This window comes from Oncorhynchus mykiss, chromosome 1 (assembly GCF_013265735.2).
Source record: "Oncorhynchus mykiss isolate Arlee chromosome 1, USDA_OmykA_1.1, whole genome shotgun sequence".
Taxonomy (NCBI): Eukaryota; Metazoa; Chordata; class Actinopteri; order Salmoniformes; family Salmonidae; genus Oncorhynchus; species Oncorhynchus mykiss.
In genome coordinates, this window is record NC_048565.1 from 55,328,503 (window position 1) to 55,344,272 (window position 15,770).

General features: G+C 43.7%; 1 protein-coding gene across 3 annotated transcripts in view; it reads left to right on the top strand.

Moving 5' to 3' along the window:
* The window catches only part of LOC110532453 (reelin), a 296,686-nt gene that overhangs the window by 101,964 nt on the left and 178,952 nt on the right, over positions 1 to 15,770 (top strand). For all 3 annotated transcript variants that reach the window (XM_036980629.1, XM_036980637.1, XM_036980632.1), the window contains exon 3: positions 9,428 to 9,566. In XM_036980629.1, the coding sequence (XP_036836524.1) occupies positions 9,428 to 9,566 (139 nt within the window). The remainder of the gene's footprint in view (positions 1 to 9,427; positions 9,567 to 15,770) is intronic.

A 15,770-nucleotide genomic window follows, 5' to 3' on the forward strand; every position in this document is an offset into this window, starting at 1 on the left:
GTGGAAGAAGAGATTCAAGGCATAATGTACAGACAAGGGTATGGTAGGATGTGAATACAGTGGAGGTAAACCTAGGCATTGAGTGACGATGAGAGGGTTTTGTCTCTAGAGACATAATTTAGACCAGGTGAGGTCACACCATGTATGGAAGGCGAAACAAAAGGGCTAGCTAAGGCATATTGAGCAGGACTGGAGGCTCTACAGTGAAATAAGACAACAATCACTAACCAAAACAGCAATGGACAAGACATATTGACATTGGGGAGAGGCATGCGTAGCCGAGTGATCATAGGAACCAGTGGGTAGCTTGGCGATTTGGAGACACGACGATTCAGACAGCTAGCGGGCCTGCGGTAGGAAACCGGAGATGTGGCGATAAAGCAGTCCGGTATGCTCTGGGTTGAATCGCGCTGTGCAGACTGGCAGGAGTTGACCGGGCTAAGGTTAGCTGATGACCACTAGCAGTGGCTAACTGACTACTAGCCAGTAGCTAGTTAGCTGGCTAGTTCCTGATGGGGGTTCCGGTTCTAAAGTATAGAAAGTAGCAGATCCATACCACATTGGGTGAGGTGGGTTGCAGGAGAGTATGTTGAAACTGAGGTTAAAAATATACAAAATATATACGAAGGACAAAAAAGATATATACACGGGACAAGACAAAGGCAAATACGTCTGAACTGCTACGCCATCTTGGATGGTCCATGACAATATGTGACCGACCGCCTTTATTTGGTCTTATGTAGCAACATTTGAAAATGTGTTTTGTTTTACATTGGATAAATTGGACACAGAGCTACAAAATGGTATATCATACATTACATTTTAGGAACAATGGGAAAGTAATTCTGCTTTGAAAGTTGCTAAACTTGTAACCCCACTTTTGAGAAAATGGCACTTGAATGTTTGGTACACCTACTGGAGAGCTCTTCTTTGTCAACACCCATTCAACATTGTTCACACCCTCTTAAGCCAGCCTCACCCATCTCTTTAAGATTCACATGTGAGGTCATGCTCTAAACAGTGAGTAGTGTAGTAAAGATTAAGACTAAAAGTGGTAAAAGTAATAGGAAAAATTCCAACCTAACAGAAAGTGTCCCGATAAAAATATTTTATAATTATTAGATGACGCTTACCCAGACACACTTTTCTAAATTGATGGTCATGTGAAACAAATGCTATAACCCCCAGCCACATTCTGCTAAGTGGGTGGATGTGTCTCTACAGAAGGTACAAACGGTACAGCGAAATTGTAGCAATATCAGAAACAGATAGTGTCAATATAAAGAAAATAATATACAGTATATACAATAACAATATCATTGGCAATATCAGTGATAGATGAGGTCATATGCATACAACCACCCATTCAACACTGTTCACACCATGAGCAGCACGATTACATTTTCTTTTGTAGCAGCAACGTACGACTGTGTTAGAGAGAGTCATTTGAATAAAGGCACTACAGATATTGCTGATGACTAGGACCCCCAATGATTAACTGGTCCTTCGAACCACGCATGAACAACATCATCTATATTCGGAGAGCCTGTTTCTGTCCTCCCCTTGACTAGTTGTGTCCAGTCCAGGTGGTGCTTGTACAGGCAGATCATCTACGGGGGGAAGGATGTCAGTGTTGCGCAGCAGCTGAAACTTGGTTGAGTTTGAAAACAGTACATAGGCATTCAGTGGCCCATTATCAGCAACCATCAATCCTGTGTTCCAATGGCACGTTGTGATAGCTAATCCAAGTTTATCATTTTAAAAAGCTAATTGATCATTAGAAAACCTTTCTGCAATTTTTAGCACAGCTGAAAACTGTTGTCCTGATTTAAGAAGCAATAAAAATGTCCATCTTTAGACTAGTTGAGTAACTGGAGTATCAGCATTTGTGGGTTCGATTACAGGCTCACAATGGCCAGAAACAAAGACCTTTCTTCTGAAACTCGTCAGTCTATTCTTGTTCTGAGAAATGAAGGCTATTCCATGCAAGAAACTGCCAAGAAACTGAAGATCTCGTACAATGCTGTGTACTACTCCCTTCACATCACTCATCACTGTGTACTACTCCCTACTCCCTAACCAGAATAGAAAGAGGAATGGGAGGCCCCGGTGCACAACTGAGCAAGAGGGCAAGTACAGTAGTGTCTAGTTTGAGAAACAGACCACCTCACAAGTCCTCAAGTGGCAGCTTCATTAAAAAGTACCCTCAAAACACCAGTCTCAACGTCAACGGTGAAGAGGCGACTCCGGGATGCTGGTCATCTAGGCAGAGTTACAAAGAAAAAGCCATATCTCAGACTGGCCAATAAAAATTAAATATTAAGTTGGGCAAAAAAACACAGACATTGGACTCATCCCTGAGTCGCCTCTTCACTGTTGACGTTGAGACTGGTGGGGTCGAGACCCAGGGTCTCAAGCTTAATGACGAGTTTGGAGGGTACTATGGTGTTTAATGCTGAGCTGTAGTCAATGAACAGCTCTTACATAGGTATTCCTCTTGTCCAGATGGGATAGGGCAGTGTGCAGTGTGATGGTGATTGCATCATCTGTGGACCTATTTGGGCGGTAAGCAAATTGGAGTGTGTCTATGGTATCAGGTAGGGTGGAGGTGATATTATCCATGACTAGTCTCTCAATGCACTTCATAATGACAGAAGTGAGTGCTACGGGGCGATAGTAATTTAGTTCAGTTACCTTAGCTTTCTTGGGAACAGGAACAATGGTGGCCATCTTGAAGAATGTTGATACAGCAGACTGGTCTGCGCATGCTCTGAGGACTCGGCTAGGGATGCCGTTTGGGCCAGCAGCCGTGCGAGGAGGAGAGCCCACAGTCTTTGGTAGCGGGCCGTGTAGGTGGCACTGTATTGTCCTCAAAGCGCACAAAGAAGTTGTTTAATAAACAAATTATACACATTTGGGCAGTCTTGATACAACATTTTCATCAGAAATGTACGGCAGGTGGAGGAGAGTCAGGTGTGTTCTACTGATGCTGAAAGACAAATTCCAGATACAAATATTTTGGCATTATTATACAATAGATAGCCGTAATCACCATCAGACACACCTGGCTAACTTGATGGGTCATGTAATCACCTGGCGAGTCTTTTGTTCAGACATGCTATCAAAACAATTAAGCATAATCCTAATCCATGGAGGACTAGCAATACCAACCAATTGTCATAGCTAGCTAAAGTTAGCCAAATAGGTTCAATGTTAGCTAGTTAGCTAGCTAACATTAGGCTATAACTAGCAATGCAAATAGCATTCTGCGATAACATTACAACACAGATCATACCCGTAATGTTCGTCATCTAATGTCAGCTAGCTAGCTAACAGTAAGCTTTAACTTGGGGTCTTTTGTTTAGACATGTAACGTAAACTAGTACATCGCCTTGGCCCGTACAATTGCCCTTATTTTAGTGCCCCAAAACGTAATACTTCCAGATCAACTGTAATGTCAATACCATTGTAAAGCACAATTTCTCCACTTTCCAACAAAATCAATTGCATGACCTAAACACTTTTCTGCATAATTCAAGCAGGCAATGAGCCCCGTCTGGTCTTTTTTTAAATGGCGGGTGGGGAAGCAAAACTAATGCGTGATAGTGAGAAGGACAATGTCGTGTGGGAAAATTGCTTTTTTCACTCGATCTGTCCAACTTATCACCTTATCGCCTCTAAAATGTAAATAAAACACCATAAAGAGTTTATATAATGTGTCATTACATACCTATTTGAAGGTTTGTGTCGAATTTGAACCGTGTTTTTAGGGCGGTGATAAAGTGATCTTAGGAGTAAACAGCGGCTTTGAGAATGATGATCGCATGCAATGATGATGAAAAAAATGACTAGGTATCCCTCCTTACCCCCGTCACTGTCCATTTCTTGTTTTTAAACGATGAGAGAAGTGCTACACCTGGTGGAGAGAGATTGTAAGACAGAAATAATTGCTTTATGCATGCTGTACGTTACAACATGACACGTCAAGATGTAACGGAGGGTCAGTTTTTTCAACTTTTCTCCAATACTATAGAACCATTACCATGTCGATCAACGCTTGAATAGAAACCTAGTTCACACCCCCGATTTTGACGTCAACACATTCGCTACAGTCCCATTAGTTTTCTTTGTAGCCTCGTTTGAATGTCGCGGTTACGCACATTTGTACGGAATGGGGTGAGTTTACGTTAGCTAGCTAGCTAGAAAATAAACCATAATCCCAATCCATAGAGTACTAGCAATACAAACCTGTTGTCATAGCTAGCTAAAGTTAAACAAATAGGTTCAATGTTAGCTAGTTAGCTAGCTAACATTAGGCTATAACTAGCAATGTGAAATACCATTTTGAGTTAACATTACTACACACATCATAAACGTAATGTTAGCTAGCGAGCCAGCCATCTAATGTCAGCTAGCTAGCTAACAGTAAGCTTTAACTTGCAATGAAAACAATGTTCTGACAAAATTTGAAACATATAATATCTGAAATTGTAGCTAGACACTTACATGGATGAATGCTCCACGGCAGACTGCAACCCCTTTCGTTAAATAAGACGTCCTGTGTCATTTCCAGTCACTTCCAGTCACTCTGGTTCATACTGATTGTGTGCAATACCATAAGAATCATCTCAAGCTTTAGCCCCCACCCAAGCTCTGACATATTGACGACTCCTCTGTGTCGCTGTCACATCTCTATCATGTCTGTGTATGTGTCTGTTTCTCCCATAGTTATTTTGCATACAACCTTCCCACAACGTTCTGGGAATGATGTAGGATATTTCCTTGGCTTTGGAATATTCTCAGCACATTTAAGTAATGTGACAAAATAAAGTTATTTTCTTGGTATTTCATTATTTTAACAGAATGTTTCTTAAAAGTTAAAACATGGTTACATGTAATTACATTTTTGGTAATGTTCTTGGAATTTTCTCCAACTGGTTAGACATTGGGAATGTCCTTAAGTAGTATCGAGAACATTAAGAAACAATGTTCTCCTGTGCGATTTTCAGCATGTTTCCTACAGGTTTCCTCATGGTTCTATTTAAAGTCTTGTTTTCTAAATGTTCAGATAGCATTATGAAACAACGTTCTTCTGTGGGAATTTCAGTATTTTCAGTTTTACCGGTCTGGAAACGTATGGCTTCATCCCAGAACCAATGGAAAACCAAAAACGTACTTTCCCATAACTTCCAAGAAACCAAATGCGTTAGCTGGGTTCCCCTGTTTCCCTCGCCTTTCCTCACTCCGGCGTTCACTAGATTGTGTTACCGTGGCGATGGGAGCTAAGCCTGTATTATGCACCTCTGTGGGGAGCCTCAAATTGCCTGCGGAGTATTGGAGACACATACACCCATGCACACACACAGCACTTGCATAGCCCTGGCGCAGAATTGGACACTTTGCGCTAAAGCTAACTGGGCCGTAATTGCTTTGACTGGGCCTTAATTGCATGTCATGGGACAGCGGGGGAATGTTTCTGAGAGTGACGTGTGTATGAGTATAGGAATGTGAAAGCATTTTTAACTGAAAGAGCCCACACCAGCCTTATGCCTGTGTAGGTGTTAGTGTGTATGCGCATGTATGTGAGAGGGGAATTGTATTGTGTATGACATACAATCTTCAAAAAATGTGTGTGTGTGTGTGTCAAAGAGATTACCTGTGTGTGTGTGTGTGTGTGTGTGTGTGTGTGTGTGTGTGTGTGTGTGTGTGTGTGTGTGTGTGGTGAAAGGAGGGTGTAATTTATGAAGTATCAGTATACAGGGCTGCTACCAAGTGCCAGGCTGTTAGGAGCTGTTCAGTGTGTAATAACGGACTGAGATGTATGTAATCACACATATTTCCCTCTCAATTGATAAGACCATATTGTCCTCTAAAGTCTTGTGAATAAATATACTATTGTATTTGCTGAGTTGAGTACAGAAGTTCATTCACAGTGATCTGTGGAGATTCTCACTACAATAACTGTACTGTATACCGTTACACACTGACTATATTGTATTTGTTAACTATCTTCATTTTCAATTTATCTAGTAGTCTAGTAAATGCACCTTGAATTAATTATTTATGGCATTGAGTTCAATTGCAAGCGATTGGGTTCTTGAAGTTTAAAAAAAATGACTGTTCAGAAAGAGAATATAGTAAATTGAATGTTGATTAAGACTGTTGTTGATAGGATTAATGGTATAACGGTTAATGATAACTACTGATAGATTTAATTCAAGGATCTCTCTATATAATCCAACCCTTAATGGTGCCACCCTTAGATGAATTAGGATAGGATAGAGACTTTTATTTTTTTTGCAGGTGGATCAAATTAATTCAATAAATTAGATCAATTAATTATTCCAGTAATTAATCAGTACATGATCTTGAATATCCATAGCCAAAGTCACAACACTGCTGAATGGCTTATTGCCTCAAGCTTTTGTCTATGTTAAGCTATTGTGTTCCGTTGCCCTGTGTCACGACTTCTACCGAAGTCGGTCCCTCTCCTTGTTCGGTCGGCGTTCGGCGATCAACGTCACCCGTCTTTTAGCCATCGCCGATCCACTTTTCATTTTCCATTTGTTTTGTCTTTGTTTTCTACACACCTGGTTTCTATTCCCCAATTACATGTTCATTATATAACCCTCTGTTTCCCACATGTTAGTGTGCGTGTTTATTGACTGTTCATGGCGGTACTTGTCGGCTGGATATGTTTGCCGGGTTATGTATTTACTCCTGTTATTTTCGAGTAACCGGTAGTTCTCAGCAGTTTGAGTATTGTCTGTACACTGGTGCTGTCATGGAATTAAATACCTTGTACACTAATTTCTGCTCTTCTGCGCCTGATTCACTGCACCAGGTTAACCATCACCTGACACCCTGGCTGTCACGCCCTGACCTGAGATATCTCTGTTTTCTTTATATTTTGGTTAGGTCAGGGTGTGATTAGGGTGGGTACGCTAGTTTTTGCATTGTCTAGGGGTTTTCTATTGTCTAGGGTTTTTGTATGTCTAGAGTTTTGTAGGTCTAGGTGATTTGTATGTTTATAGTGGCCTGATATGGCTCCCAATCAGAGGCAGCTGTTTATCGTTGTCTCTGATTGGGGATCATATTTAGGTAGCAATTTCCCTTTGGTGTTTGTGGGATCTTGTTCTATGTTTAGAAGATCCCACCAAAAAGGGACCAAGCAGCGTGTTCAGGGGGAATGGACCTGGGAGGAGATCCTGGATGGAGCAGGACCGAAGGAGGAAATAGAGGCAGCGAAAGCGGAACGGCGACGTTACGAGGAGTTATACCAATGAGGTAGGCCACAGAAACCCCAAGGATGGGGGCAAATGGAGCAGTCGGCGGAGACGAGGAACGAACCAGAGCCCGTCAGGGAGTCGGATGAGGAGTTTGACGCAAGACTCCGGAGAGAGGTGCTAGCATTGAAAGCGCTGCAAAGCGGGCGTGCTGAGGTGCGTGTCATCAGCCCGGTGTCACCTGTACCGGTCCCATGCATCAGGTCTCCAATGCGCCTCAACAGTCCAGTACGTCCTGTGCCTCTTCTTCGCACTCGCCCTGAGGTGCGTGTCATCAGTCCGGTGCCACCTGTACCGGTCCCACGCATCAGGTCTCCAGTACACCTTCACAGTCCAGTATGTCCTGTGCCTCCTCTCCACACTTGCCCTGAGGTGTGTGTCATCATCCCGGTGCCACCTGTACTGGTCCCACGCATCAGGTCTCCAGTGCGCCTCCACAGTCCAGTACGTCCTGTGCCTCCTCCCCGCACTTGCCCTGAGGTGCATGTCATCAACCCGGTGCCAACAGTACCAGTCCCACGCATCAGGCCTCCAGTGCGCCTCCACTGTCCAGAGCTTCCGGCGACAGTTCCCAGTCCGGAGCTTCCGACGACAGTTCCCAGTCCGGAGCTTCCGACGACAGTTCCCAGTCCAGAGCCTCCAGCGACGGTCCCCAGTCCGGAGCCTCCAGCTACGGTCCCCAGTCTGGGGTCTCCAGCAAAGATCCCCAGTCCAGGGCCTCCAGCTACGGTCCCCAGTCTGGGGTCTCCAGCGAAGATCCCCAGTCCGGGGCCTCCAGCGATGGTCCCCAGTCCGAGATCTCCAGCGACGGTCCCCAGTCCGGGGCCTCCGGCGATGATCCACAGTCCAGAGCCTCCGGCGATGATCCACGGTCCGGTTCTACAAAGGCGGAGGGATCAGCGTAAAGAGGGGGAGCGGCGTCCAGAACCAGAGCCGCCACCGAGGGTAGATGCCCACCCAGACCCTCCCCTATAGGTTCAGGTTTGCGGTCGGGAGTCCACACTTTTGGGGGGGTACTGTCACGCCCTGACCTGAGATATCTCTGTTTTCATTATATTTTGGTTAGGTCAGGGTGTGACTAGGGTGGGTACGCTAGTTTTTGCATTATCTAGGGGGGGTTTATTGTCTAGGGTTTTTGTATGTCTAGGGTTTGTAGGTCTAGGTGATTTGCATGTTTTTATGGTGGCCTGAAATGTTTCCCAATCAGAGGTAGCTGTTTATCGTTGTCTCTGATTGGGGATCATATTTAGGTAGCCATTTCCCTTTGGTGTTTGTGGGATCTTGTTCTATGTTTAGTTGCCTGTCTACACTATTCATATTAGCTTCACGGTTCGTTTTGTTGTTTTGTTAGTTTGTTCAGTGTTCATTTCACTTTTAATAAATTAGAATGTACGCATACGACGCTGTGCCTTGGTCTCATTCGTATAATGGACGTGACACTGGCTGTGTTCTATTCTGATCACTCCCTGTGGTATCCAACAAAAGAAAGATTGTGTGACATGATGTCATTCCCTTGATGAAATAATCTCATGACAAGGCAGTTATCAATAAGAGCACCATTACACCGTGTCAAGGAGGGATGGAGGACTGAGAGTTAGCAGATTGTCACGGCATCAGAAGGGAGGAAGGCGGGAGGAAGGAGGGATGGAAGGAGGAAGAAAAAGGTGTGGGAGGGAAGATAGGAGTGAGAGAGGATGGGAGTGAATGAAGGAAGGAGGGAGGAGGATGTCAGAGCAGCGGTGCAGAGATGACCCATACATCAGGTAGCTCTACCTGGCTCCTCTCCTCTGAGCGTCTTTAGTCTCCTCTGTGTGCCCCCAGCCTGATGAAAACGTTGCATTTAGTAATTTGTTGGAGCATTGTATCTTATTTCTTTCATTACTTTTCTGTTCTGCACACATACAAGTTACTGGATGTGTGCACAACATTTCCTAACAAGCCCCATTCCACTTCAAACATAGAATAGCCCATTTTCACTGAAGGCTTACGTCTGTCACTAACACTCTATGCCTCCTCTCTCTCTCTCTCTCTCTCTCTCTCAATATATCTCTCTCTCAATATATCTCTATCCCTCACCTCCTCGCTTTCTTTTCCAATGTCTCTCTAATCGCTCGCTCTTTCTCTCTCTGCTCTTCTCTCAGGTGTGATGCCGGAGCAGCGTCAGTTTAGGACTCAGTTTGTGTGTAGTGTCGTGGCGTCTCACGTCAGCCACCAGCCCTCCACCAGTCTCAGCTTCGTCTGGATTGCTCCTCCACCCAGCACCGGCTGTGTCAACTTCCTGTAAGTACTGTACCACAGTTGATAGGCCTTTTACACATATTTTTACCATAGAACAGCTTTATATAGGGCTGATAAAGACTTCAAGTAGTCTTGCCAAACAGACAGAATATTATTTTGTTGGTCAGGAAATAACTTTTAAATTGAGTTTGTGGAGTTTTAAAACAGTATAGAAACAAAAGGGTACATATCCTTAATATGAGAATCCATGAATGGAATCTATTAACTAATGTGTTCCTAAAGTGACCCGCTAACTACAGTGATCTGCTAGCCTCAGTAGCGGGATGGCCCATCTCTCTCCAGCCATATCCTCTCAGACAGGAAGAGAGGATTATCTTGATCCGACTGCATCATGTTGGCAGGAAACAGGGAGGGGACAGAAAAGTGTGTGTCAGGATGTGTGAGTGTGTGTTTGACAGCAGGTAGTGATTGTGTGTGTCCTTCCCTGGGCTTACTTGGCCTCACAATGGGACTGGTGCAGTGTGTGTTTGTTACCGTCCGCATCCTGTAGGGGGAGATGGAAAGGTCTCCATCCTTTGATTCAGCAGTCTTGCTGTGTGTGTTTGGCCTAGTTTCCTCATAGATTGTTCCACTATCCCCCTTCCTACTGGGACACACCTGCCATATAACAGCTCTGGAATTGTGTCCCAATGGCATACTGTTTTCTATGTAGTGCACTGCTTTGACCAGGGCTCTGGTTAAAAGCAGTGCCTTATATACAGTAGGGATAGGGTGCCATTTGGGACACACATGGACTCTCTGTCAGACAGGAATGTATTTGCCGTTCTCTCTTGTAGCAATCGAGCCATGACAGCAGGGTGATCATATTTATACTGGGACTCTTTTACTTTTGTCTCTATTACCTCATTATGGTGGGCAGTCTGAGGTACACTGCTGGTCAGGGACAGGGCGGAGTTGTGATTTAGCTAACTAACTGTGTGCTCTGGACTCTGAGGGAAGTTAGAGGACTGGGCCATGATAGATGCTATCTGGAGTTAAAGAGCCAGTCCTGATGTCTTACTACCTACTTCAGTACCTCCAGTACCTACCTACTTCTACCTACCACCTGAGACCTGTGGACTAGCTGACATTTTCTTATGCTTGATCGCACTCACTTCCTCTCTTTCTTTTCTTTCTCTCTTTCTCTTTCACAATGTTTCTATGTCTCTCTCTTTCTCTCTCTTTCTTTCTCACTTTTTCTCTCGTGACTGTAAAACTCTCTCCATCTCTTTCTGTCTTCCTCAAGTTTTCCATCTGTTTCTGCAATGCTCTGGGAGAATTCGCCCTATTCTTGCCTGATTTTGAAAAAGGTAAAAGGTCATCGAGTAGCGGAGGCCAGGAGAGGAAATGTGGAAACAAATGAGCGTGTATGAAGACTCTCTTTCTCCACTTGCGCGCCATCAGACAATTTAATTTTATAGGGTTAAAAATAAATGTGTAATGTTATGAAAACAAATGTAGGTAGTCGTGTAAGACATTTTATAGAGAAAAGGATAAGTAGCGTACCATTTTTAAATATCAACATCTAATTCAAAAGGGGTGTGGTAGATTTAAAATCCCTTAAGAGCACCGTGCCAGTGCTAGAGATGACAGGCGGGCTTGCAGGAGGCCCTCAGTGTATCACAATAGGGGCCCGGGCCCCAGCAGGATGACCTTATCAAAGTCAGACAGTCATACTCCAGCAGTCTCCGGACTGCTATACACACACTCAGCCACTTATCCCTCTGTCTGACCACTCAGCTCTCTCAGCACCAGACCCGGTTCCAGATTACAGCTCCTGTCGAAACCAGCACCCTGTGTCTCTGGCACGGGACAGCCCAGGTCTAGTGAGCCAAGTTGGGGCGAAGGCAGCAGGCAAGCCCCATGCTCCACAGGCTGGGGCCCAGGAAAAATCAGCTCATGTCCCAGGCCCCTGACTTGTCATTTTGGTTGATGTCATATCATCCGCTATAGCACTTCAGACAAAACAGTTTGGATCTGTTTTCTCAGTGTTCTTTTTTGGTGTGTCTTGGGTTCTCAATCCATTCCCATCAGAGTTTGTTGAATAAAATTTTACTGGACCTATAATGCCTCAATTCGGTGCAAATGTTCACCTCCACCCTTATCCCATACCCTGCACCATCCTGTCCACAAGTCACTGAATCATGCACACCTGTCCATTATTCCCACTGATTAGTATTTGTATATATGTGCCCTTTGGTTTTCATGGTCTTGTCGATTATTGTTCCAATGTCCGTTGGTGCGTGTGAGTACCTGTGCTGTGTGCTTTTGGCTTTCTTTTGGCTTTCGTGCAGATGATTATAGGTCTCGTCCCGTGTGTTAATCATTGTGCGCGTGTGCTATTTATTCAAGGTACTCCTCTCTCTTTTGCTTGGGTTTCAACCCAGCATTTTGTTTGGTCTTCGTCCCTGTGCCCTTACACGGCATGTCGTAATTTGGGTAAAGTAAAAACCCATATTACGCATTCCTGCGTCTGTCTCCCGGATCCTTCATACCGACGTGACATGTGTGAATTAAATACCTGTAATAGCCTAACCTGCGTCCTTCACAAGGCTAGAGCTGAGGTGCCTCTCCCATGCATTACTATGAAGCCAGTAACAGTTTTATGTGCGATATTGTATGAGTGTTCCTGGTGACAGATTGCCATCAGACAGACAGACTGAGAGATGTAGTGTTATGACGTTACTGTGGAGGAAATTAGTTTGCTGTGTGGCTGTAATTATACTGCTTAGGGAGAGGAGAGGCCTTGGAGAGGGAGAGAGAGAGAGAGAGAGAGAGAGAGAGAGAGAGAGAGAGAGAGAGAGAGAGAGAGAGAGAGAGAGAGAGAGAGAGAGAGAGAGAGAGAGAGAGAGAGAGAGAGAGAGAGAGAGAGAGAGAGAGAGAGAGAGAGAGAGAGAGAGAGAGAGAGAGAGAGAGAGAGAGAGAGAGAGAGAGAGAGAGAGAGAGAGAGAGAGAGAGAGAGAGAGAGAGAGAGAGAGAGAGAGAGAGAGAGAGAGAGAGAGAGAGAGAGAGAGAGAGAGAGAGAGAGAGAGAGAGAGAGAGAGAGAGAGTAGCCAGTCTGCAACCCAGTCTGCCCCAGACATCTGTGTGAATTAGTGTGTGTGTAGGAAAAGGTCCAGGGGGTAGGTGTGTGCTTTCTCTAATATAAGATCAAATAAGGCAGGCAACAAAATCAGGCAGGTCACCCATGATACAAGTCAGTATTCGACATCCATCCATGTCTGAGGACATTGGGAGATGATGTAGAAACTGACCACTAGAAGCAACAGTGAGCGCTGTCGCATTCAAGTAAGTTTTGGTTTTGCTAGGGCGTTGTGGACTGGTATGGTGGGTGGGCATAAGCATCTGCCTCTGATGTACCTCTGATTCCAAAGGTTGTAAGTTTGAATCAAGTGATATTACTTTTTTTATGCCTAAACTAAACCTTAACCCTTACCTAAACCATTCGGAGCAAATGAAAGAAACTTCTTCTTAGTCTACCCATCGTGTCCGATTTCAAAAAGGCTTAACAGCAAAAGCACAACATATGATTGACTATGTTAGGTCATAGCCAAGTCAAAAAAATTCACAGCCATTTTTCCAGCCAAAGATAAGAGTCACAAAAAGCAGAAATATAGATCAAATGAATTACTAACCTTTGATGATCTTCATCAGATGACAGTCATAGGACATCATGTTACACAATACATGTATGTTTTGTTCGATAATGTGCATATTTATATCCAGAAATCTCAGTTTACATTGGCGCGTTACGTACAGTAATGTTGTGATTCATAAACATTGAAAAGATTATTCACAGAATTAAAGATCGACTTCTCCTTAATGCAACCGCTGTGTCAGATTTCAAAAAAACTTTACGGAAAAAGCATAATCTGAGAACAGCGCTCAGAGCCCAATCCAGCCAGAGAAATATCCACCATTTTGGAGTCAACAGAAGTTAGAAATAACACCATAAATATTCACTTACCTTTGATGATCTTCATCAGAAGGCACTCCCAGGAATCCCAGTTCGACAATAAATGACTGATTTGTTCCATAAAGTTCCATAAAGTCCATCATTTATGTCCAAATAGCCACTTGTTGTTAGCGTGTTCAGCCCAGTAATCCATCTTCATGAGGCGCAGGCACTTCGTCCAGACAAAAACTCAATGTTCTGTTACAGTCCTTTAGAAACAAACGATGCATGGAATCAATCTTTAGGATGTTTTTAACATAAAACATCAATAATGTTCCAACCGGAGAATTCCTAGGTCTGAAGAAAAGCACTGGAACGAAAGGTAACTCTTTCGGGAGCACGCGTCACGAGCCTGAGACACTCTGCCAGACCACTGACTCAAACAGGTCTCATGAGACCCTCCTTTCAAGTAGAATCCTCATTCAAGTTTCTAAAGACGGTTGACATCTAGTGGAAGCCGTAGGATGTGCAACTTTATCCATATCCCACTGTGTATTTGGCAGGCCAAGCTTTGAAAAACTACAAACCTCAGATTTCCTACTTCCTGGTTGGATTTTTCTCAGGTTTTCGCCTGCCATATGAGTTCTGTTATACTCACAGACATCATTCAAACAGTTTTAGAAACTTCAGTGTTTTCTATCCAATACTAATAATAATATGCATATATTAGCATCTGGGACAGAGTAGGAGGCAGTTCACTCTGTGCAAGCTATTCATCCAAAAGTGAAAATGCAAACACAAAACACCCTATCACAAAAAGGTTTTAAGAAACATGGATGAAGGTCTAATTCTACCGTGCTACTGTGAGAGCTGGTAGAACAAAATACTTATACATTCTTCTCATCCTGTCTTTGTGTGTTGGGAGTGTTATTGTGCACACACAGACACACACACAAGCATGCATCTGCCGGGCTGGAGATTGCATTAATTACTGCATGTGTGCCTTACTCCCAAAGTGCTCCTCCAGGGAGAGGGGTGTGGGTAAGTGTGATGGCATGCTGTGAGCCTTACTCCCAAAGTGCTCCTCCAGGGAGAGGGGTGTGAGTATGTGTGATGGCATGCTGTGAGCCTTACTCCCAAAGTGCTCCTCCAAGGAGAGGTGTGTGAGTATGTGTGATGGCATGCTGTGAGCCTTACTCCCAAAGTGCTCCTCCAGGGAGAGAGGTGTGGGTATGTGTGCTCCTGCTGTGTGCATGCTTGCTTTTATATAAGTGTTCATATTTAAAGTGTGTGTGTGTGTGTGTGTGTGTGTGTGTGTGTGTGTGTGTGTGTGTGTGTGTGTGTGTGTGTTGTGCACGTTTATGCAAAACCCAAGCAGGTCAGACGCACTTGTAAAATTAAGGAGGTGTAAAACTAAAGACAACGGCAGACACACACCAGAAACAAAAAACATCTCGCTAGATTGTTTGCTTAAATTATATTCCTGCGACTCTTTCATGCTATTGCTTGTGTCTGTATCTTTTTCCCGTTAAATTTACGACTGCGGAAATGTTTTTAATGACCTGTCAAACACGCCCCGGTAATGGGTGCAATGGGGTCAATGGAATCCATTTTTCTTTTCGTTGCATCAATATGCTAAAGCTTTGTCTGTGATTTAACACATCTGTCTCGACACTTACATGAGATGAAAGAGAACTCCATTTTGATGGGTGTTCATTTTTTGTGGAATTGAAAGAAGTAATAATTTAACCTTTTATGGCTGCTGTCCCTGTACAGGGATCAACATCAGCGGAAATTTCAGAGTGACAACTAATAGTACTCGATACAACTCAAACTTTCATTAAAACACACATGCAGGGTACTCAATTAAAGCTACACTCGTTGTGAATCTAGCTAACATGTCAGATTTTTTAAATGCTTTTCGGCGAAAGCATGAGAAGCTATTATCTGAGAGCATGCAACCCCGAAATACCCAAAGGGGACGTAAACAAAATAATTAGCGTAGCCGGCGCTACACAAAACGCAGAAATAAAATTTAAAACATTCATTACCTTTGACAAGCTTCTTTGTTGGCACTCCTATATGTCCCATAAACAACACAATTGGGTCTTTTTTTTCGATTACATCCGTCCATGTATACCCAAAATTTCCATTTATGAAGCCCGTCTGATCCATGAAAAAGCACCGTTCCAAAACGCAACGTCATTTTTTTTTATTAAAACAGTTGCCTATAAACTTTGACAAAACACTTCAAACTACTTTTGTAATCCAACTTTAGGTATTAGTAAACGTTAATAATCGATCAAATTGGT